The sequence below is a fragment of the Dipodomys ordii genome, unplaced genomic scaffold (assembly GCF_000151885.1).
Source record: "Dipodomys ordii isolate 6190 unplaced genomic scaffold, Dord_2.0 Scaffold56, whole genome shotgun sequence".
NCBI lineage: Eukaryota > Metazoa > Chordata > Mammalia > Rodentia > Heteromyidae > Dipodomys > Dipodomys ordii.
Window position 1 is genome coordinate 2,457,635 of NW_012267272.1, and position 25,046 is coordinate 2,482,680.

Consider the following 25,046-nt stretch of genomic DNA (forward strand, 5'->3'; position numbering starts at 1 on the left):
GATACTTATTTATTCATTTTTTTGTACTGGTCCAAGGACTTGAACTCAGAGCCTAGGCACTGTCTGTTTTGAGCTTTTGTTCTCAAGGCTAATGCTCTACCACTTGAGTCACAGCCCAGATCTCAACCCTGGTTTCTAGCATAACTATCATTTATATTTATTTAGAACAGGTAAATAAGTATATGTGTATATAAATATATAATATATATTATATATACATAAATAAGGATAAATATATTTATATATATACATGTACATAGATAGTATATATACATATGCAGTACACATGTTGCGTATCATACTTAGATCATTTATCTGTAATATATATACATTTGTAACTATATGTGTATATATCTGCATACATACATACACAGTAAAATCTAGATCATGGCAGATGATAAATTGCGGTGTTGTTTCCTGCACTGTTCTTCTCAGGGGTCAGTTTTATATTATATTTTATATTGTTCAACAACTGAACAGTTATTTAACTATTTCACCCATTTTTGTGGCTGGCCATGGTGTGAGAACTAAGTTAATACCAGTTTCTCTATCATGACTGAAAACAGAAGTCATTATTACTGTTATTTTTACTTATTTATTTTTTGGAGACTCAAAATTGTCCCAGATATAGCCAGGAAGAAATCTCATTTTCTTCCAACATGACCCCATTAATCTTTTACCACTTCTAATAGAACAAAATAGATAACACCCACCTTGTATTTTTCATTTCTAAGCCTAGACTCAGCTATTCCTTCCAAGTATCTCAGGGCCTTTACAGAGAAATGTCATTTAGAAACTAAAATCTAAGCACTAAATGTACCCATTGCTATTAGGATAGTTTAGCGCCCACAGTTAGGCTTACAGCCAGGCCTTATTAAAAGCAAGTTTCTCATAAATATCTGCTAAAAAATGAACAACTTGATAATAAAAAGTAAATCCAAATTTAAAAAAATGAGCAGACTTAGAATAAATATTCCTTTAAAGAAGATATGCAAATGGTTAAAACATGAAGAAATCATTATCAGGAAAATGCAAAACAAAGCCACAAGGAGATATTACTTCTTATACAGTAGCTGGTTGTAATTTAAAAGGCAGATAATACCAAGTGTTGACAAGGATGTGAGAAACTGGAACCATAATATGCCACTACTAAAAATGGAAACTGGTAAAACTACTGTGAAACATTTTGGTTATTTTCCTCAAAAGGCTAAAGAGAGTTATCACATGATCTGACCATTCAACTTCGATCTCTACCCTCCTTCCCATTCCTGCTCTACACACTTGGGCTGCGTAGCTTCAGGTAGCTAGTCTACAACATGGCAAGTTCTTAAATTGTACAAGTACAGGGTGTAAAGAAAAGAAATGCAAAATCATCCATTGTGATCACTGAAGGAGGAGACAAACTGATGGGGAGGAGCAATTATTTAGTAAATAGGAAGAGTAGCTGCTCGCAGGGCAGTGTGTATTGAAGTGCCATCAGTTGAAGGATGGAGTCAGTGATGAGCTTCAGCAGTTTCTAGGAGGAAAATGAAATAATAGAGTAATCAAGATAATGGGACAATTTTGTTACTTTCTATTGATGAGGGGTTACAGAGATGGTTTTAGAGAAACAATTTTTGAAAACATAATTGAAGAACCCATCAGCATGGTGCTGCCCCCATTATTTTTGAATGGGTAAAATAGGTTTTGAAAGGGTTGAAGATTGAGTTAACTGTAAAGCAGAAATGATGCCAAATTTAGGCATGTCTCATACGAATGACTCATGTTACTAAGAATCAAGGTAGGTGACCAAACCTTTATCAGCTTAAACTTTGCCTAAGTGATGTTTAATTAGGTCACCCATTAGATCACCATTGTCTCAGTTTCCCTACCGATACTACATAATCCTCTTGTCAATGAATTTCATCAATTTTCAGTAGTATTATATATAGTCAAATATCATTATTACATATTGTATAAACCAAAGTCTTTATGTGGACTATACAAAATTCTTTCAGGTGCTTACTTACCTCAGAGAAAATGTAATGGCAGGGAATTGGTTACACTAGGAAATAAAGGATCTAAACACCACACAAGAAATATGAAGATAATGGACAGACTAACCACAGTTAGAAGCCATTATCACCACCACTACTTCCTCCCACCATCCCACCCCTTAGCTGCAGTGCCATGAGAAAAGGTGTGCCTGCAGCGCCCATAAGCACTCAAAGATAGCGCATCCTAGAAGCCAGGCCATGGAGGAGATACCGCCACTGCTCGAAATATCTCTGTCTGAAGAAAAAGGGTATAAACACCCTGGCTTTCCCTTTCCCTTGTCTTCCAGTTTTCCACCAAGGCTTCTAACTGGGAGGACCCATTTGGGAGCCTGGAGAACAGCCGGGAAGGGTTAGGCTCCCCTCCCACACTGTGGGCTAGAGAAGGAGGGGGAGGGTAAGAGTGATGGAGCTTAAAGCAGAGCATGTAGGTCTTCTGTGTTCCATCCTTTTGGTAATTCTCACCCTACCTGAATTTTAAAAATTCCTAATTTTGCTTAATACAAAGTAACTGTTCATCACATTAAAGACATTCCCTCTCTTTCCCTCATAAAGAGACATGAAGTTCGCCAGTCATGGCCTCGTGACTGCAGTCATCCCAAGTCCAGTTACTCCACAGACCTCCTCTGCAATCTAGATAGAGTTCTGCATCTATGGTAACTTCTAAACTAAATTGGAAGTTAATTATTATAAACGTTGCTCCTGGAAAACACCAGTTAGTACATTTCATATCCATTAGAGTGGCCATTATTTAGAAACAAAAAGGAGAACAGAAAATAGCAAATGTTGGCAATGATTAGAGAAACTGAAAGCCATGTGCAGTGTTGGCAGCAATGTAAAATATTGCAGGCACTGCAGAAAACAACTTTCTCATCGAAAACTGCAACTAGAATCACCATGTAAGATATCAGTTCTACTCCTAAGTATACAACAAAAAGAATTTAAAGCAGGGACTGTAACAGATACATGCACAAATGTTCCTGTGTGCATTAGTCATACAAGCCCAAGGATGGAAACAAATCAGTTGTTGATCCACAGGTGAGTGGGTAAACAGAATATGGTATGCATATACGATGCCATTATTACTCAACCTTAAAAAGGAATAAAAGCCTGACACCAGTGGTTCAAGCCTGTAATCCTAACTACTCAGGAGGCAAATCTGAAGATCACTGTCCAAAGCCAGTTTGAACAAGGAAGTCTGAGAGACTCTTATCTCCAGTTAGCTTCCAAAAAGCTGGAAGTGGAGATGTGGCTTAAGTGGTAGAGAACCACCCTTGAGCAAAAATGCTAAGTGACAGCACCCAGTCTCTGAATTCAAGTGGTAGTACTAGCACTAAAGGTCATACTATGAATACCAAATATTTCAAACAAACAAAATCTAGATATGGCATACCTAAGTTCAAGATCAGAGACGAGCCCAGAAACATGCAAAGTTGCCAAAGAACCAGATAGTTCTCTTATATGAACTATCTGGAATCAGCAAATTCATTGTACAGTAGTAGAAAGAGGGAATGGACAGTTAGTGTTTGATTAGTACAGACTTTCCGTTAGGGAAAACAGGAAGCTTCTGGAAACCGATGGTTACATAGCATTGTAAATGTACTGCATGTCACTGAATTGTATGTTTCAATGTGCCCATTTAAGTGATACATCTATATCATGGTAACATATGCACTATATGTATTTATTTATATATATGTATTTATATATGCACTATAACATATGCACTGTGTATTTGAGCATAATAATAAAAATAAACAGAAGCGATGAACAAAAGGAAACCTATTTCCCTGTACATGTTATGATGTACAGCTGCTGAAGTCTTCTTTCCTGTTAGTGATCGTAAGGTAGTATGGTACCGGTCACTGCTTCAGCCACTTATTCTGTGTTGTCCTCACCTTCTGCCAACTCTGCCAGCCTGTCAAGAGTTCTTTACATATTTGTGCTGACACTGCCCTTCGTATTTTGTTAAAGTAAGGTCTTAAGTTTTTGCTCAGGGCTGGCTTTAGATCAGATTCCCCCTGCCTGTACCTCTCACAACACTGTCACAATTTGTGCGCTTATTGATTGAGATGGGGTTCTCACTAACTTTGCTAGTCTCAAAGTGTGATCCTCTTCCAAATCTCTACCTCCTGAGTAGCTGGGATTACAAATTACCACACCCAGCCTAGCCTTGTATCTTAAAGACAATGAATTCTTAGTGGAACTGCCTCTGCTGAGCTGCCATGGTATTTACTTAACTTTTTCTATAGACACTGAAGTACTAAGAAGGGTCCCAATGAATCCCACATAGGCCTGTGGGCCTCTATTACACAAAAGCAGCTTACTTTTTCCCTTGGCAAATCACATCATTCACTCTAGGTAACCACTCTAAGTAACCAGTTTTTCTGCTTGTTATTTCAGTAGTGTGAGAAGCAAAAAACAGCCAGATGACAACTTTTTCCAATTCCATTGTCGTTATTTCCCAGAGGAAGGATTCCTGGATACCAGTTTAGCTTGTTTAGCCTAAAGCTACAGGAGAAAAAGCAAAAAGAATACTATGACTAATGAGAGAGGGGGCTGTTCCAACTTTTAATCCTAACTTACCAGACACTTTTTTTTTTTGTTATTAGGGGCATACACACACACACACACAAACACAAATAACACTATATATTGGTCCCTGAGTCTAAGCATTCTAGCATGGTAGCCTGATAAGTCATCTCCAACTGGTGTCCTTGCTGAAGTCTGTCTAGTCCACTTGACCCCTGGCAAGCCAGCTCCACAAGGACCAAGTCGATTTTGAAGACGTTGGGGTCTCGCCTCACTTGTTTTGCCATAAAATAAGTATCAAAAGCATTGTGGGGTGGGTTGCCATGAGTGTGAATAGGACTTTTCATAGATCTACTGACAGAGCCTTCCAGGCAAGGGGTTTTCCATGTCCTTTCATGCCCTGAGCGTCTGTTCTGGGTGAGTAGTCTGCCTGCTGCACACTAGGAGGACTCTGACCATCTGCTTTGCCACGCGAGCAGGTTCTTGCCCTTCCTGACTCTGTTCTGTGTCACTGGGAACTCACCCTTTCGGCAGCATGTCCAGGCTCCTGCAGCCACTGTCTCGGAGCTGGGCCCTGCAGTGGGAAGCAGTGTTAAGAGAGATGGATAGGGGGACAAGGAGAGAGAGGGATGGGCCCAAGCGTGTTTGTCATGTAGCAGATATAGCACAAATCTGCAAATCAATCACTGCTGAGACCATTTATAGTTCTTTCATAATTTCATTTAGTCTGCTGAAATTGCAGATTTTTCTTCCCTTTCAGTGGCTAACAGAATTATTTAAAGACTAAATGGAGACAATTTTGTGCATCTTTGGCAAAACTCTCTGAAATGAATTCTTGTCAGATAGACTTTATAGATTATAATTGTGTGGTAAAATTCACTTAAACAGGTTTAACACTCTTGGCAAAATTCCCTTAAATGAATTCGTGTCAGACTTCTTTATAGATTATAATTGTGTGGTAAAATTAAGTTAAACAGATTTAACACTCTTGGCAAAATTTTCTTAAATGAATTCTTGTCAGATCAAGTCCTTTAAAGATGAACAAAAAGTGTGTGGTTAAAAATGAAGATTAAGAGGCTTACGGGTATTCAGTTTTATAGGCTTCCTGTGAGCTTATTAGGCCACAATTATGAAGGGGGGTGTCCATGTGGGGTTCACTACCCCACACCTTAAGTTTGCTGTTCCCGATGTGTTATGTAAGTTCTAAAGACATACGCAACTTCTTCATTAAATACTGTTATAATAAAAAGATTAAAATTATGTAAAAATGGGGGAATAATTCTGGTTCAAATGCAGATGATTGTCTTTCTGGATATCCATTGCATCTTTAGCAAACCTAGAGCCACAATTCAGATCCATTGTCATCCAGTGTCCTCAATTCCCAACTGAACTCCAGTATCAGTTATACCCATGTACTCTTGTCTGCTGTGCTGACAGTACTTCCGTTTACTAAAAAGTAAATATTACCACACACATTGGCTCAAGTTTGTCATCCTGCTTAGTTAGAAATGGGAGATCTGGTAGTTGTACACTGAGTTCCTGCAACTCCATCATACTCAATGCTGGGCATGTGGTACCTGTAATCTCCTCAACCAAGGGAAGCATAAATAAGAAGATTGCAGTCCAATCACTTGCACATAAAATGAGACTCTATATTGAAAATGATGAACACAAAAAAGAGACTGGCTGGGCTGGGAAAGTGGCTCAGTGGTAGAGCACTTGCCTTGCATGCATGAGGCCCTGGGTTCGATTCCTCAGCACCACATAAATAGGGGGAAAAAAGCCGGAAGTGGTGCTATGGCTCAAGTGGTAGCGCGCTAGTCTTGAGCTGAAGAGCTGAGGACAGTGCCCAGGCCCAGAGTTCAGGCCCCACGACTGACAAAAAAGAGAGAGAGAGAGAGACTGGCTAAGTTGTTCAAATGTAGAACGCTTGCTTAAAAAACTTGAGGTCTTGGGCTGGGAAGGTGGCTCAGTGGTAAAGCGATTGCCTTGCATGCATGAGGCCCTGGGTTCGATTCCTCAGCACCACATAAGCAGAAAAGGCCAGAAGTGGTGCTGTGGCTCAAGTGGTAGAGCACTAGCCTTGAGCTGAAGAGTTGAGGGACAGTGCCCAGGCCCAGAGTTCAGGCCCACGACGGACAAAAAACAAAAAAAAAAAAGAAAGAATAAAAATTAAAAAAAAAAAACTTGAGGTCTTAAGTTAAAGCCCTAATACTACCAAAAAAAAAAAAGTAAACCTGTTTTTGAAAAAAATGTAGAAAATACAAAAAGCACAATGTATGGTCTAGTTTTATGGTTAACATTTTGAGGATATAGATAGCCATTTTTAATCAATTTATATATAATTATTAGTAATACAATATAATAAGCTGTATTAAATATTTTTCTATAGATACCAAGTATTCTCTGCTATATAATTTGTATTGACTCCATAGTTTTTCATAGCCTGGATATGCTATAATTTCATAAATCAGAAGGTTTAAGAAAAAAAATCAGCTAGTCAGACAACTAAGCCCATCCCTCTAAGGTTATTGAAACGCATAAAAATCTTCCACCAAGCTTTTTCACACATACAAATCCTCCAAGGAATAAGTTTTTTGTGTGTAGTGGTTATGGTGTCAATCAGTTATTCCCCATGTCAAGATTTCTGTGCTCTTTCCAGGTTGTTAAGGGGAGATTATAGATTCCTGTCAAATGAGATGTCTACTATGTATTCAACATGAGGCAGTTTGTATTTTTCTCAGTCTGTTGCTCGCACATCTGAGGAGGTGAAACAAATCTCAGTGAGCCACAGGGAAGTGAGCTCATCAGGCAGCACAGACATAGCCGCACCCAGCACATAGCCACATAGCACAGACATGCCGAGGGCCCATGGATCCCTGCCTTGGGATCTCACTTCTAAGTACATGCACTTGTCTTCATGGTCACATTTTACCAGGGTTATACCTACATGCATAAAGATGTCTCTAAGCCTGGCTTTCAAAGCCTTCTGCCTCCCTCATTGCTTTTTAACCACTAGCTCAGAGGCATTGAGAGAGAGAGAGAGAGAGTGTTATAGCTATCAAAAATAATTAAGGGGCTGGAAGAGTTTATTTATAAGGGCAGATTAAGAAGATAAATATTTACAACTTGAGTGATAGCCTAGGGAAAGATATTACCCATCCATGTCTTGTGGACTCAGCTCATGATGGAGACATAGTTTTTGCTTTTCCCAGTAACTAGATTTTCAGTAGCATCTAATTTCTGACCAAGTTTTTAGAGGATGAGATCACTTATGCTAATTAGAGGAGTGTGTCAGTTTGTAATTGCATTTAGCAGCTAGTCACAGAAACTGGAAATATCAGTGGCAAAGAGGAGTTCATTGTCTCTCTGATGACACGCTGCCTGGAAGCGCATTGTCTGGGACCGCACCGGAGCCCCATGATGTCATCAGTGTCTGGTGCCCTCTTATGGCCTGGCTCCATTATTCTCAGCACTGACTTCACTCTCAAGGTCACTTGATGTTTCAGAAGAGCTACTGCAGCCCAGTTGCCATGGCTGCATTCCAATTCCAGAAAGGAGGGAGGCCAGGCAAGTTCCTGCCAGCAAAGAACACTGTGGAGACAGCTTTCTTGTAAGCTCATCTGACATAGTTAATATGCACCTGGCCATCACACCAGTAAGAGAGGCAGGGAAATCTACCAGAGTCTTTATGGTGTCTCATTTTGTTTATAAGTTGGGCACACTGACCCCCAACAACATCAGAGTCCTTTTTCCTAGTGTTTGCTCCCTTGTAACTAACTTTATTCAGCATCCCAACAAACCTCAAAATACTGATAACCTCAACTTAAGGAGCATTTAGCAAATTCCAGGCTTTGTGTTCTGCACTTCACCTCAGTGACTAGGTTCAAAATGTCTTTGAAGACTGGACTTTTTGTGAAACCTACCTCTTTCTATGATTCCTGTTAGTAAAAGAACTCCAACACTGTTTATTTGTTTGCTTATTTTTCTTTCCAAAAATACCTTAACGTTTATCATTTCTTTGGCTCACATCCTCTTTCGCATAAATAAATGAATGAACTAGTAGTCATCCTCAATTGTAATCTGTTCTCTCAAAGAGACCGGCTCCAATTAGCCTTTAAACATTTACAAAATATTTTGTAGCTCCCAGATGAGCTTGGTTGTTCTATTTTTAGGCTGAAAAGCAGGTATATATTTGGCATCCTAAGCTGTACATCAGATTCCACAGCTGGAGAAGCAACAAAGAAATAACCTCTCTTACACAAGAGAGCTAGAAGCCATCCTAGGGGCTGTCACTGTAATTCAGGCCCATGCTGCTCCTGCAGGAGATATAGCCACTGAGGTCATTTCATTTGTTCTAAGAACTCTTTCTCCTGCTAGAATAATTTTAAGCAAGCATGCAATGGTTTCCTCCCAAAGTTAGACCTTGGAGAGAGAGCATGCTGTGAAGTAGAGATTATAATGGTCATTGTGCTGTCTGTGCCTTAAGAAGCATTGTCCATCCCTTCCTTTGCCATGCTGTAAGGGAAGTGTGTTTCTGATTTGGTTTTTTGTTTGTTTGTTTTTTTCAGGGCAGCCTTTGGCAAAGAGTCTGAAGTTCTAATTGGGAACCTGGGTGATAAACTTATCCCCCCACAAGACATTCTCCGTGATGTCAGTGACCTTAAAGCCTTGGCCAACATGCATGAAAGCCTGGAATGGTTGGCAGGCCGAACCAAGTCAGCTTTCTCCAATCTTTCTACATCTCAGAGTAAGTATTGGAATTTTCTATTGTGAGGATGATTGAAAAGAGAGTGGCTAAAGCAGAATCTGTAGAACTTTTGCCTAGGCTGGTCTCCAAACACAATTCCCCCATCTGCCCCTTCCCAGTAACTGGAATTACAAGTATGAGCCACCAGAACTGGCCACTGTCTTCTTAGACCTTTTATTTAAAATATGATTTTTGCCAGGTAGTAGTCGCTCACACCTGTAAGTCCTAGCTACTTAGGAGACTAAGATCTGAAAATCAAAGTCCAAAGCCCATCCAGGTAGAGTGTGAAGCTCTGATCTCCAATTAACAAGTAAAAAGCCAGAAATAAAGGTGTTTGTTAAGTGATAGAGTGCCAGACTTGAGGAAAAAAGAGCCAAGCAAGAGCATAAGGCCCTGAGCTCAAGCTCTGGTTCCACTGAAGCTGACAACAAAAATGTTTGTATTTAATGATGAAATTACACATATTTATTCTCAAAAATGGAATAGAAAACTGTGCAACTGTGCACCGAGGGATTAAAAATGTGTGTGTGTATACCTTTCACTGCATGGGCACAACCATGTTGTCAGAAGGGCCGGGTTAGAATGTGGTTTATGTTGCATCTACCCTGTTCCTTAAGAGGAGTTGACCTCCTTTCCCTGTGTGGACTGTGGGACATGAGGAAGGACTCTTCTTAACATGGCTTAATGTTATTCTGTACACCATAAAATCCTGTAAGACCAACCAGTGTGTCTCAAGAACAGAAAGCAATACCTTTCGCCCTCCTTACAGCTTGCCCAGGGCAGAAACCATCGCAGAGCTCAGGCCTCTGCACACAGCTACGTTCTCACATTAGCTTGATATAATGCTAATCAAAAGTGTCTGAAAAGAGAAAAACAGAACTGGCTCCAGAAGTGTTAGAAACTGGAGACAAAGAGAACACCAGTGATTCTAGGAAGAGGTGGTGGAGAGATAACAAGTATAGATTCCAGGGCAGTAAGGAATAGGATATGAATAAGAATAGGAAACCTCTTTTTTCATCAATGACTCAGAGAAAACTAATTTGAAAACTTTATGACACATATACATTAATAAATATAAAAGATTCTATTTAGAACTGTTACTTCAAAAAAAGAAATGTTACTTCAAGTGTGTGTATGTATATACACATATGCATATTATGCATATACATATATATACATATACATATATATGAAACAGATAGAATAAAGACCAGGAAAAACTTTAGGACATATATACATTAATAAATATAAACTATTTAGAAATGTTACTTGAGTGTACACACACACATACATATATATATGATGCAGATAGAATAAAGACCAGGAAGAGAAGAAAAGGCACATGTAGATGTGTGAGTAAGAGATTGAAACAGGACAGCAAGAAGCAAATGATGAGCCTGAAGAGGAGAGCGGCAGAGCCAGACCAGAATGTGATGTAAGCATCACTTGGCAGGTGAGCTTTAAGAAGGAAATGCCATGTGATCTGCACTAGGAACTTCAGAGTGAGTTACGTCGCTGTCCTTTGAGAAATTGTTTCGCGATGATTCCAGGGATGTAAGACAAGTGAACAAAAATCATGGAGAAAATTTTCCCCAAAAAATATATACTCCATAGCCACACTGTAAGTGGTACCTTGAAGGGTCTGGGAAGGTGGCTCAGTGGTAGCGTGCTTGCCTTGCATGCCAGAGGCCCTGGGTTTGATTCCTCAGCACCACATAAGCAAAAAAGAAAAAAAGCCAGAAGTGGCGCTGTGGCTCAAGTGGTAGAGCGCTAGCCTTGAGCTGAAGAGCTGAGGGACAGTGCCCAGGCCCAGAGTTCAGGCCCACGACCGGACCCAAAAAAAAAAAAGAGGTACCTTGAATACTCACTGCTTGTAGAGGTTTTATGTTGGTTATGTCCCCATCCCAAGTGCCACAGCAAGGTGGGGAGATAAGACAGAGGAAGCAGCCTTCTGTGTGAACTTGTATCATCCGCTTTAGATCTAAAATACCACTTCCTACTTATGCTGGTTTGATTTTTTTTTTTCAGTACTAGGATTTTGCAGAACCCAGTCAGGGTCTTGTATTTTCAAACAAGCATTCTGCCAGTGAAGCTATGACTCCAGCTCTTTCACGTTACTTATTCAGATAGGGTCTCCTATTTTTGCCCAGGCCAGCCTCAGACCACAAACCTTCTGCCTTCCTCATATCTGGGACTACAGGTGTGCAGCACCATGCCTGCACTCAACTCCAGCCACAGTCCTCCCTTCTCCTCCCTCCAAGTAGCTAGAGTAATAAGTGTGACCTCTATAGACTGACACATTTTCACCTAAAATATTAGTTTTATTTGATGATGGAGTTACACATGCTTATGGATAGTTTGGATATAGTATTACGTTTGAGCAGAGTCCACATGAGGAGAAGTATCTTTGAAAGGCCTTTTCAACTTTATAATCCCACAGTAGCAGGCATTGTATCACAAGCAATAGTTGAAATTGGCCTTTTTCTCTCCTAGATTCACTTTGCTCCTCCTCTCTCCAAACAAAAAAGTCAGAACGAGCTTATTTTCTCTGAGAGTTGCAAATGAACAACTCTAAAAGAAACCGGATGTTTTAGTTCCTGAAAATGCAGTGGCGGGGAAGGTTGTTGGTGATGTTTAAAGGATGTACTCTCATTTGGCAGGCCCTTAGGGTCTAATATTTAATGATATGGTCTCATTTCAAATGGCACAACATTCCAGATCTCTATTCTGTCCATTCTCAGAGGCCCCCAAGACAAGATTGTTCATAACCTTCATTGCAAGTCGCCGAGTGAGTCAGACAGGCTCACTTGGCATCAGCTGTTTTCAAAAGGAAAAAAACTGCTCTCTGAGTTATGTTTAACTCTGTAATTGTGCAATTTAGCTGTTGTGTCCATGTCAGTAAGAGTACCCAATAGAGATGATGTCTAATTCGTGTCTTTAATCAATCTCTGCAATTCTGACAAACAATCTCTTCTACCACGCCCGTTAACACTGTCTCATGTTCACTTCCATTTTGTAATCTAAGTCCTACCCTCTCAGTTCCTTTCAGGGTGATTATTCCGCCCAGTGACTGATTTAAAGGACTGTCAGCTTTTTGATGATCAGTGCGAAACCCAAGTGAACTGGCATCACTATTTCTGATGCCTTTGCTAAAACAAAGCATCCGGCCGACTGGGCTTACCCTGCTAGGAGCCAACCTCGCTCACTCAGGCTGGGCTCCTCGGGGAAGATACACATTGGTGTTGATATCTGAACAAAACAAGGGACTGTCCGTTAATGGGTTACTTTGATTGCTGCGTGTCACTGTGACTCGACAGTGGGAATAAGGGACACCTCTTTATTCTTCTTTTGAAAAGTAGACTAAATGAGGACTGCAGCTACGGCATTTCTGACTCAGAGCGCTTGAAGGAAATGCTGGCCTCTTGTCCAGCACTCCCATATGATCGGCAGGATTTACACGTATTTCTTCTTCCATGTCCTGATAATTATTTGGCAGATAAATGATGTATTGCATTAAACTTAAGAAGCTATAAAAGCCAGACGTGGCTCATGCTTGTAATCCTAGCTATTCAGAAGGCTAGAGATCTGAGGATTGAGGTTTAAAGCTAGCCCAACAACAACAACAAAAATCCAAGAGTGTGGCACAAGTGATAAAATGCCAGCCTTCAGTGGAAAAAGCCAAATGAAACCCCAGAACTGGCACAAGAAAAAAGAAAGAAAGAAAGCTCTAAGTATAATGGATCAAAGAATACCTGTAGAACGTTATTTCATAATAGGATGTCTCTTCTAGTAGTACAACCGAATTCTCACCCCTCACATTTCACATCATCCTGAAGAATGTATTGCATGTTAGCAGCAGTGTGATAAGCCATGCAGATTAATATTAATGATATTAATAGGTTAACTTTCTAATCTTTTTGCTATTTGCATAGATATTACTGTTTCTTCCTGAAGAAGGGCATCCTCACTTCTTCTAGATCTAGACTGTAAGGACAGTGCTGTTATTTTCTGCTACTGCAGTGCATACTTTTCCTTCCCTGTGGGTGTTTTTCTTCTCAGCCTTGGCTTCGCCTGTCCCTTTCATATTCTTTTTTTTCCCCTTTTTCATGTAGTTTTTATTGCTATTATAAAGGGGATGTACAGAGAGGTTACAGTTATATAACTCAGATAAAAAGTACATTTCTTTTTGAACAGTGTTACCCCTTTCACATGCATGTACGCACTCTAGTTTGCCCGCCTGTCTCAACCCACAAGTTTTATAGTTCACTCTCTACATCGTGTTGAGTGAGGACCACCGCCATATTTGTTCACCTTTGTCCCACCACTTCTGTATCTCCTCTTACCCTCCCAAAGACATAAACAAACAGAACAAAAACAGCAACGGGGGCGGGGGGGGGGGGGGGGGGAAGCTCTATTTCCATTTCCTGGAGTTCATTTTAATAAATATTACTTCTTTTACTTGCATAGGCTAATTGAAATAAAAACAATGTATTGACTCAGGAAACATTCATTCAAAGGTGGGATCCAGACATTTAGAAGACACCATCCAGTCATGATCACAGCTAGGCACCCGTTCTCTCTCTATCTCTTGGTACTTTGTCTGTAATTGATTTCAATCTCAGGTAAGCACTCTCCAATGACAGCAGTACTCCCAGGATGCTGTGGTCCCATATAAAAATAGCATTGTTGCCTAGTGCTCCGAGAACCTTGATTGACCAAGTTTGACTTTCTCTGGTCCTTTGTCAAGTGTCTCTGTCTCCCCCTCCCACCTGGAGAATACCTTATGTTCAGGATCTGTTTAACAGATGTGCTTTCAGTGCAGGCAAGTTGAGCAGAATCACATTTAGTGTGGAGTATTCACAGTCTAGAATTGTACATGTTTTCCCTAATTGATCACAGTTTGAACTTGTGGTAACAGCACAGTCTTATTTGGTTTTTATTTATTTGTTTGTTTGGTTTTGGCTGTGTTAGGGTTTGAATTTTGGCCTCATACTTGCGAGGCAAGTACTCTATCATGTGAGCTACAGCTTCAGCCCCTTTTCACCTTAGGTTTTTTCCTTAATATTTTTATTATCTTTAAGTAGGAGTTGCATTCAGCAAAGCAGTTTAAGAAGATAGTGTGTCTTGATCAGTGTCGCCCTTTTCAGCGTTCCCACCCACTGCTTCCCTCGCTTTACTTCATTGCTTTCAGATACACATTGATTTTTTATCGCCATTTAACAAAGCAGTTGATGTATGCATTGCAGTTGGATCTGTGTCTTCACTTCAGCATTTCCTCTCCCCTTGGACCCACCCTCTCAAAGCAACAAAATAAGTGTCAGGAAATGAGGAAGAGGGATACTAGAATGAAGTTGGGAAAGGGAGAGAATGCAGTCAAGAACTCATTGCTTATGCTTCAGTTGTTTTTATGTAGGCTCTGGAATTTTTGCCTGGGGCTGGCCTCAGTAAGATACTTGTACCTTACAGGTACCTACTACCACACCCAGATTATTATTTGCTGTGATGGGAGTCTCACACCTTTTTGTCTGGGTGGGCTTCCAACCTTTCCTCCCTTCTGAGTAGCTGGAATTACAGATGTGTGCCACCATGCCTACCCTTACCTTTAAGGCTTTAATCTATTTTGAATTGGTATTTATAACTGTCAAGAGATAGGAGTCGCATTTCATTTTTCTGTAAATGGATATCCAATTTTCCCACCACCATATTTTGAAAAGACTGTCCTTTCTCCAGTGTACGTTCTTATCACCTTTGTGGAAATTCAGTTGGCTGTAAATGCATGGGCTTACTGCTAGGCTCTCGGTAAGGCCGCATTGCCTTGAAAAGTAGACTACATAGAACCGAGAGGAGGCTGGAGTGCCGTTTCACCTGCAGTGCTTTCTCTGACAAGACCCTCTTCTCTATCTTGAAGTTAAAAAAAACAAAAACCTCTAAGACTCAAAAGCCAACAGCTTTTTTCACTATCTAAGAGATAATAGGATTCTATGAATGTCCCTCTCTGCCTTCCTATGTTATATTTCACTTAAAAGTTAACCATTGGCTACCTTCTCTTTTAGAATGCTTTCATATATTAAAAATACTTCTGTCACCTCATCTCTAGATCATAAAAACCTATAGCCTGTGAGACTCTTATCTCCAATTAGTCACACACACACACACACACACACACACACACACACACACACACACACACAAATAAAGTGGAGCCCTAGCTCAAGTAGGCTAACTTCCATCCTTCAGCAAAAACACTAAGGGACAGAGCCAAGCCCTGAGTTCAGGCCCCATTGCTGACACCAAAAGAAAAAAAAATTGTAAGTTATACTATTTTTTGTTGAAGTTGTGAAGATTTCCATATAACTCACAGTTTTCCCATTGTTAATGCCTTACCTGAGGTTAGTACATTTGTACAAGTAATAAGCCAGTGTTGGTATATTGTGATTAGTTGAAATTGATGCTTTGTTTGAATTTTCTTCGTTTTAGTCTAATGCCCTTTTTCTCTCCTAGGAGCCTGTATGGGTGTCACAGTGCATTTAGCTGACATGTCTCCTTAGGCTCATCTAGACTAGCTCCATAGATTTTCCTTGTTTTTTGATGGCCCAAATAATTAAGAGGAGTATTATGGGTTGGGTTCTTGTAGAGTGGCTTGCAGAAGTCTTTGCTTGCTTAGATGGGGCTAATTTTTTCTCCATTTCTGTAGCTCTTTATACCTATGAAGTTTTTTGCAGTTAATTTGCCAGTTCTATTTTCAGAAGCACGGAATTGACAGGATTTCCCTTTTTGTTTCTAGACAGGAGGAACAGCCATTAGAGGGGTGGTACTGTATCTGGGACTGGCACCAATCTGGCTTAAGAGCTACTTCCTCATAGAAGTCAGTCCCCAACTGTGCCTAAATCTGATTATCAATGGAAACACTGTGGCTCAAGTGGTAGAGCACTATCCTTGAGCTGAAGAGCTGAGGGACAGCGCCCAGGTCGAGTTCAGACCCCGGAAGGAAGGAAGGAAGGAAGGAAGGAAGGAAGGAAGGAAGGAAGGAAGGAAGGAAGGAAGGGAAAGATGGAAAAGGAGGGAAGGAAGGAAGGAAAAGAAGGAAGGAAGGAAGGAAGGAAGGAAGGAAGGAAGGAAGGAAGGAAGGAAGGAAGGAAGGAAGGAAGGGAAAGATGGAAAAGGAGGGAAGGAAGGAAGGAAAAGAAAGATGGAAAAGGAGGGAAGGAAGGAAGGAAAAGAAAGATGGAAAAGGAGGGAAGGAAGGAAGGAAAAGAAAGATGGAAAAGGCCCAGGTGGCTATCCACCCCATCTCCTCAATACCCAGTTGTGTAACAGGCCATGATGATTATAAAATTATTACCTAGTGTAATTTTATATTTTCATAAGGTGGAATTTGAATTCTTTCATGTTAGAGCTCACTATCTTGGACTTATGATGGTTAAAAAAAATCAAGTCTCCTGGCTATTTTTCTGCTTTGGTACAAAAGACAAAATAAAAATTTCCCCGGTCGACCTCCTGGGAAACCATCCTGTTTCAAATTTGCTTTTGTCAAATCATTAAGCCTTAGTTTTCCTTGTCACATTTCATCTGATTCTTTTTAATTAGAACTCTCTGTGTGGTAATTTCTCTCCCACTTCAGTATTTACAAGTTTCAAATATTTGTAGACTGCTATCAGACAGCAAACTCACCCCTTCTCTGCATGCGCATGTGTGGTTTCTCTAATCCCTTTCCATACCTAGGTTCATGGTCCCTCCATCATTTTTTATCTTGAAAGCTATCCTTATCTTCCTCTGACTCATTCGATGGTCCTGTTCCTATTGTTCCTTTTTTAATTGATGGTAATTTTCAAATTTATTGTCATTGGTTAACTTCATGGTCATGCTGTTTAGGAAGGAAATTCAATTACCATTGGTTGGAAAATAAAATTGCTATTTTGTTCATGAGCTTCCCACCTGCTGTCCAACTCTGAATTTATTTTGATCTTGTCTAGTTGACATTCCTTATATTTCTGTGGGAGCCTTTCTCTTTCATGAAAATGTCCTCATGTATGTCCCTATTATATCCAGTTTTATAACGAATCGTACTTCACAGGAACAAAACCCCCAACTGATAATTGTATTATGGTTCAGTTTTGTTCATTTTCTGTCTTAATTGAAGTTTTTATAATGAAGAAAGAATTGAGGCTGCTCTGCTCAGGGTGTTTACTAGATTGTTCTTAGGATGCTCTTGGACCTGTGTTGTTCTTGGGAATGGAGTGCTGATTTTCTTACATGCCAAAATGATTACCACCCAGATCCCTCTCCTTGATGTACTATTTACTTGACTACTGATTAATAGCCAAGTTGCAGGCTGACCCCAGTGGCATTCCCTATGGTCCTTTGCTTCCAGCACAGTTTAAAGGCTGATGCCCCACCTCCGCAAGCATTCCTACTCTACTTCCTTCCTCCCCGTTGAGTGCATTCCCCTCGTGCTCCACTCTGAGGTTTGCTTCTCTCCATTCATGTAGGTTTTCTTGGAATTCATAGGCTTTTTCCCATTCTTCTTTTGTGTTCTAGGAGGCATAAAGAATATGTCTGACTTTGAAATCAGAGACATTTGAGGACAAATCAAGCATTTTGCCTCTCCCCCATTCATGGAGATTCTATTGTAATTCACAGACTTCTCTCATTCTTCTTTTGTGTTCTAAACAGCATATAGGATATGTCTGACTTGTAAGGCAGACACATTTGAAGATAGATCAAGCATTTTATTACACTGCTACAGGGAACGAATTAGCCTTTCTGAGCCAAATAGGTTTCCTCACCTAGTAAAGAGAAATAATGAGGGATATTCTCTGGACTTGCGATGAAACCGTGAACTTGGATGCTTAGCTGTGTCTCACACACAGTGAGTGCTCAGTAATAGATTCCTTGGCTTCCTGCTACCATTCTCATCGCTGGAGCCCTCATTCATAGCCCCAAGTCTTCTCTACCCGCTACCCCCTCACATCTCTCTTTATCTCAAGCTGTGTGGTAGCTTTGGAAACTCTGTAAACCCTGTAATTATCTGTGCTCCCAAATCCTTTGCAGTAAACCATGGTTCTCACCTTACCACTTTCCAAATATGACTGTGGTCATAGGAGTCTATCTGAAAGAGGGCCCACATCGGCAAACCTTTTGTGCCTATCAGAGGGCCCATGGTGCCTTCCTGCTGTTCAGAACTACGCAAAGATTCAAACCCAGTTCCTTCCTGTCAGTCTTCTGGGGGATTGTCTGTAGACATCTTTGCCATTGCCACATCCTGATTAAAAAGCAGCATCCCCTTCTCTTCCCCCACAAGTAGCTGATTATCATCTGCAGAGCTAGACAAGGCTAGTGCTGTGGGCGTTCTAATGTAATTACGGAATTCCAAGTCTACCCAGAAAGAATTATGTGGCTGTTTCTTTGAAAATGCCAACATTTATATCCATAAGGGAAATATTTTATTAAAATATGATAATATCATGGATGCTTAAGTGTGGTAGCTGGGAGCTTCCACCCGAATGATTGTATCTGCAAACAAAATGAGAAGATGGAAACTGAAAGAATAAATGTAAATGAAAATCCGTGAGAAAGATAGGAAGCAAAATTTGGAAAGCAAAGTAGGCTCCAAACTGGCATGGGTGAAATTGTAGACCCAGGCTGAGAATGAAGCAGAAAGCCTAGGCCAGTGTATAGCACTAAAGAGGATGGCTTCCATGCCTATGACTTAATCTAGAAGTCAGAGAGCCAGCCACTGGTGGCTCATGCCCCTGGCCATGGCCACTTAAGAGGATGAGGTCTGAGGATCCAGGGTGAAGCTAGGCTGAACAGACAAATCTGTAAGACTCACAATTAATCGGCAAAATATCAGAACTGACCTATAGCACAAATGATAGAGCACCAGCCATGAGTGGAAAAAGCTAAGGGAGAATGTCCTGTCCTATGAGTTCAAGCCCCAGTACTGGTGCGCGCATACACACACACACACACACACACACGCACATAAAACAAGTCTGAGAGGACAGACCTATTTGCACTGAGAAAGGGATCTTACAATGAGGAGCAGTGCAAAAGATTATACCATTCAATCTAAGCTCTTATCTAGAAAGCCCTTAGTTGGTTAGGTGCTTTAAAACTAGAGATAAGCCTAAGAACCTGTGCAAAACTGTAACTTAATAAACTCCTCACTAAAGAGAGCATGTGGGTTTTAACTTCTTTACCTTGACATTAAGTTGAGGTGTGTTACAAATGCAGTGGGTGAGGAGAGCTGAATCCTGACAAGGAAACCAGAAGGAATGCAGGAGGCTGGCTAGTTTCATGGCAGAATTCTCCATGACTGGGCGGACTGAATGTAGAAAAATGTTCTCACTGTAAGCTGGATATGCTTTTACAGAGAGCTTACTTATTCATCAATAGTGCACAAGGACTTTTCCCAGACTGCTGGCCCCAGGAAAGTATGGCAAAGAGCCTATGTGCAGCTCTGTATGCATGCAGCAGTCCCAGAGGATGCCGTGATAATGATAATGACACTCCCCAGTTAGATTGCATTTCAGACCTTTGAGGACCTTGGTGGTCATTAATTCTTCATCACTGTATCCCCCGCCTCAAGCTGTAGTTGACAGACAAGCCTTTATTCTCTACAAAATGTGGTCAAGAGACACAGAACTTCGGCCATTTGCCCAAGGTCAAAATGAGTCAGTGACAAAAATCTAGACTAACCCTGACCTTCCAGAGTGCAGACTAGCAACTCTGGAAAAACAACACAGGCACTTGTTATAAAAGTGCCTCAGATACCCACCAATATTCCCACTTTACCACAGGACCAGACAATTCTTTAGCTATCTATAAAACTGTAGCAATGCCCATGTGGGAAGTCAGGCGGCCTTCCTGTTCTTCAGAACTGTAAGAAGAAGGCTCAGCTCTTAGAAAAGCATGCCAGATACATAAATGGCATGGGTGGCATTGAGCACCTTAACGGGGGGAGGGAGTGTCATTATTTCCCTTGCTTTAAGAAGCAGTACCCTGTCATTCCCCAGAGCTGTTTTAAAAACCAGCTCTGATCGTCATGCATTTACAAAATTGTTCTTTTATTATCTTAAACCCAACACTGTAATTTATGTTAACTACTGTCACTTAAACAATAAAAATGTAGACGTCTCTGTCTTCATTTGAGGAGCAGGTATGTGTCAGGTATAGATTTCTAGGACACAATGTTGCTTTGTAGCAGTAAATTTTATGTACCACCATGTTCAAGCTCTAGCTGTTGAATTCCTGGGTAGTCCTAACTAGGTTCATAAGTAACAACTTAATTCAATTTTTATGAAAGGAAGAATAATGGGGACTTTTCTGTAAGTCTGATGAAAAACCTAAATGTCTTTATAGAAACCCAGAATATCTGATCCAGTTCTTCAGCAAAGCAAAAATCCTGTAAATGTCAGAAAGATGTTACATACTGGAAAACCCCTTTGGTCAAATTCATCTAAAGAAGGTATTATTTGTCAGTGACTTTTTTAGCAAGTCTGTCAAAAGCTTCTTCTACAGATAAAAATTCAATAACCTTTCACTGAGGACGTGCCTCAATTATCACTCATTTAAAAACAGTCCCTCTAATAGAGTATTTTATCATGCTGGACAGTCTCTGCATTGTTCATTATTTAGTGTTTGCTAAAGCTGATGGCACTTCCACTGCACTTTCCTTATCTCGACTTCTTCAGAATTGGATTTTATATTTCCAAGCCAACCAGATATGACAAGTCATTTTCTTCCCTCTTGTCTTTTAAGAAACGCAAACTTGATTTCTTTCTTCAACAATCACCACTTAAAGATTAAAGTTATTGGAAATGTCTGTATTAACTAGCATTGGGATGTGCACAGGAAGATGGTTGCATTTTAATTGCAGTTGGGGTTTTCCCCTCTTCCTTTTCTTTCTTTTTATTCTCTGATGCATGCATGTTCTGTATCTCTTTGGGCTCCCCACTGCTTTCTGCAAAAATACACAGTGTCTGGCCAAGATGAGGCATTAGGCAGCCTGATGTGGTTAGAGGACAGACAAGGAAGGCATTATCAGAATTATTATATTATAGAACCTCAGTAAGGTAGCGATAAGCGATGTAAGTGGATCTCTCTGTAAACATAGACGGTCTTTATATAAGAAACTTCCTGAAAGGAGAATGATAAAGTCATTAGCCTGACACCTGGGGGAGAGATGCCAATTCAAACGACATCTCTTTCTATCTATATCTCATTATTGAGAATTTGGACTGTTTTCACACTGAAAGGGTTCTACTACCTGTGAAGCATTATATTTTAAAGATCTATACACAACCTGAGCTCTGAACCCAGTCTAAAACAATTTACTTTTAAGTGGTTTTTTTGTGTGTGTGTCTGAGGTTCTGTGGTGGACTCTCAAAGAATAAAGCTCTTTTTAGTTAAGATTGTCTCTTCACATCATAAAGAGAAGCCCTGGGAGATTCAGGTGAGGCATTCTAAACATGTGTCTTTGCCACTGAGCTCTCTCACCTTAGGCCTGCAGTGAGGACCCGCAGAAGAGTCCCTCTCTTTCTCCAGGGAAACAATAGAGCTTCATTAAAAAACTTTGATGCCGAGATCTTGACTTCTTCTTGATCTAATCTTTTCAGTAGTGATCTCAGAATACTGAATAAAAGATTGCATGAGAGAGAAAATGTCACTAAAGTATTAATTTTCAGATCTCTAGATTGTGAGCATCAAGTAGAAATAACATTGGAGTCATCCCAAATGCACTGATAAGAAGGGCTGTGCTTTACATTGGCTTTATGAAGAAAAATGTTTGCTCCCCCTGAATGTGCTCAACGCTTCTGTTATGACTGTTTCCAAAAGAGGGAGCATGACTAAAATCCACCATCATATTATTTGTGTAAAGGTAACCACAAGCCCAATTAACGCATTCATTCAAGCCAACAGCCTTTTCGCTTTTCACAGAAAACTTGGAAGTGTGCTAGAGAAACACCCCCACACGAGTTTTGCATATGCTGTTGTATCTGCCTCTCTCCAGGAAGCAGAGCCTGGGTCACTGGCGGACAGATGGCTTCCGTGGCATCAGCAGTACCCAGGAACTCCTTCCCCCTGCTCCCATGCCCACAAAGCAAGTAGGGAGAGATGTTTTTTCTTTTAACACTGAACCCAGAGTTTCTCCTCTTTGATCCAGCTCTGCCTATGGAATATTGAGGCAAACATTCAACATCTGATGTTACACCATTGCCTTATTTCTGTCTCAGCACCAGCACACACAGCTCAACAGAGGAGTAGGAACAAAGTACTTGACATTGCTATTCTTCGGTCTTTGCTAGGGTTGTTTGAAGATCAAGTCAACTAATGCAGATGCAATACCTAATACAGTACCTGACAAGCAGTAAATTCAAATACTGATAGTTTCCCTTTTCTTCATTTTTAAAGCACTTTTCTTGATCCCTGGCCTATTTTATTTTTGACTCTCCCACCAGTGTTCACCCATACTGGCATTCAGTGTGAAATGCTCTGGTCTACATTCTGTTTATTTCCCCATCCCCATCCTCACCACTGATGTCTGGCCTGTTCTGCTGGATAACTTAATTTCATTGATAGAAGCTTTGATGTATTGTATTTGAAATTAGATTTTGAGCTCTTTAAGTTTAAGAGCCTTCCAAACTCTGTATTGCCTTCGAACTTGGGTACAGTGTAAAGTTGTATTTATTCTATTCAGAGCTACTATGAGGGAAGCTTTAAGGTTAAACCTCCAGCTCTCATAACTTGCTCTGTAAACTTGAACTTCAGTGGATCAGGACATATGGAAATAAAGAAGCGGTTGTATTGCGGCTTCAGTAAAGTATGCAAAATGAATTGGTCGAATGCCTAGTTCTAGAGCCCTCATAGCTCTGAAGGTCAGGTGTGTTTTGACATCAGGAGATTGATTTGTATTGAAGTAGGCTTACTGAGGAGCTTCCACTGATCTACCCAACAAGAGTGACAAATGATCTGGTTAGCTGTTTGCTCATCTTCTGCAGCCTGTGGGATGTTACAGCACTACAGAAATGCCAGAACTTCACATTCCATTTAGATTGAAGGAATATTGACAAGAAATGAATATTCGCATCCTTTTCAAATTAACACTTTATTTTTTAAATAGACAGTTCAGAAGCTTAAGAACATTCATATTATTTTAAAGACATGACCATCACCCCATCTGCAGGGCTTTCCTTACTTCACAGACCGAAACTGTAGCCATTAAACAACTGCTTCTCCCTCCTCCTTCGTCTGCCCTCCGGAAGCCACCATTTTACTTCTGACTCTAGGAGTCTGACTACTGTTAGTACTCCCTGTAAGTGGAAATAGACAATACTTGTCCTCTTCTGACTAGTTTATTTCATTTTGCATGATGTGGCATGAGTAGAATATCTTTCCTAGGGCTATGTAATATTCTAATGTAAGGTGTATTGCATTTTGTTTTCAACTCATCCATCAATAGCTACTTAGGTTGCGTCTACTTTCTGCTATTGTAAATAACGCAGCCATGGGCATGAACATACAAATATCTCTTTGAATCCCTGCTTTTGGTTCTTTTACATATATACCCAGAAGTGGATTTGCAGAAATGGGATTTTTTTTTCTCAGTTGTGGGGCTTGAACTCTGGGCCTAGGTGTTGTCTCTGAGCTCTTCAGCTCAAGGCAAGTGCTCTACCATAGTGCCATTCCAGTTTTCTGGTGGTTAATTGGAGATCAGAGACTCATAGACATTCCTGCCTGTTGAACCATGATCCTCAGATCTCAGCTTCCTGAGTAACTAGGATTACAGGCATGAGCCACACGTGCCTGGCCAGAAATGGAATTTTTGAGATCAGATGTACTTCATATTTTTATACTTATTGCCTCCCTTAATTCCCTGATTACCTTGTTGAAGAAAGAATTCAGAATTTTTGTAAGACATGGTAATGCATGATAGCACCCATCTATGGCAAAATCTTTATATTGGTCTTTCTAGTCTTCCTGACCCTCCTGACCTGTGAGGTTCCTTTCTCTGGTTGTAAATGGTGGAGTTAGTGCATGACACCAAGGCTTATGTCCCTTACCTTGGCTGTCTTCAGAAGAATCATTATTTCTCACCACCTTTTGAAATAGGAGGTGAGAAATGCTCTCCTTCACTTATAGAAATCCAAATTTTGCAAGTAAAATTTAAGCTCACCATCCGGTTCTCTTAATAGGCTATTTCTCTTGATAAGCAGTTCATACTATATGTTTAAATGTGGAGTATGCAATGCAACAACATACAGGAGCTGGGAATGAAAAGAAAACAAGAGGTCATTAACCTATTTTTAACTGAAATAATCATAAGCAATGTAAGCTTTTCTGAGATTTAATATAAGAGATGATATGGAAGCCTTCATTCATAATGAATGTCAATCATTGCTTAAGGGTCCCACAACAGAAGGTTGACTTGGGCATCTTCCACAATTTACACCTCAACATTTTGTTGAAAGTGCATAGTAGAGTGAATTTATGGGTTACATTTTCTACAGTATACTCACCTTTACAAAATAGATTCACAGCTTTAAATGGAAACCATGAATTAAAAGGAAACCATGGATTAAAGATAGAAGCAAGAGTGACCAGTGAGAAAAAGGCAAAGCTGGCATTGATCTTGCTCCTGGCTGGGTTCCTCATCAGTCACATAATCTTGTATGTGGGTAACAATAACAATCTAATCAGTTCTCTGAAAATTGGCAAAAGAAGTCAAA

General features: G+C 40.3%; 1 protein-coding gene across 1 annotated transcript in view; it reads left to right on the plus strand.

Annotated features, from left to right (window-relative positions):
- Positions 1–25,046, plus strand: part of Exoc4 (exocyst complex component 4) — a 691,471-nt gene that overhangs the window by 575,703 nt on the left and 90,722 nt on the right. Inside the window, exon 14 of the mRNA XM_013021696.1 lies at positions 9,137–9,315. Within this exon, the coding sequence (XP_012877150.1) occupies positions 9,137–9,315 (179 nt within the window). The remainder of the gene's footprint in view (positions 1–9,136; positions 9,316–25,046) is intronic.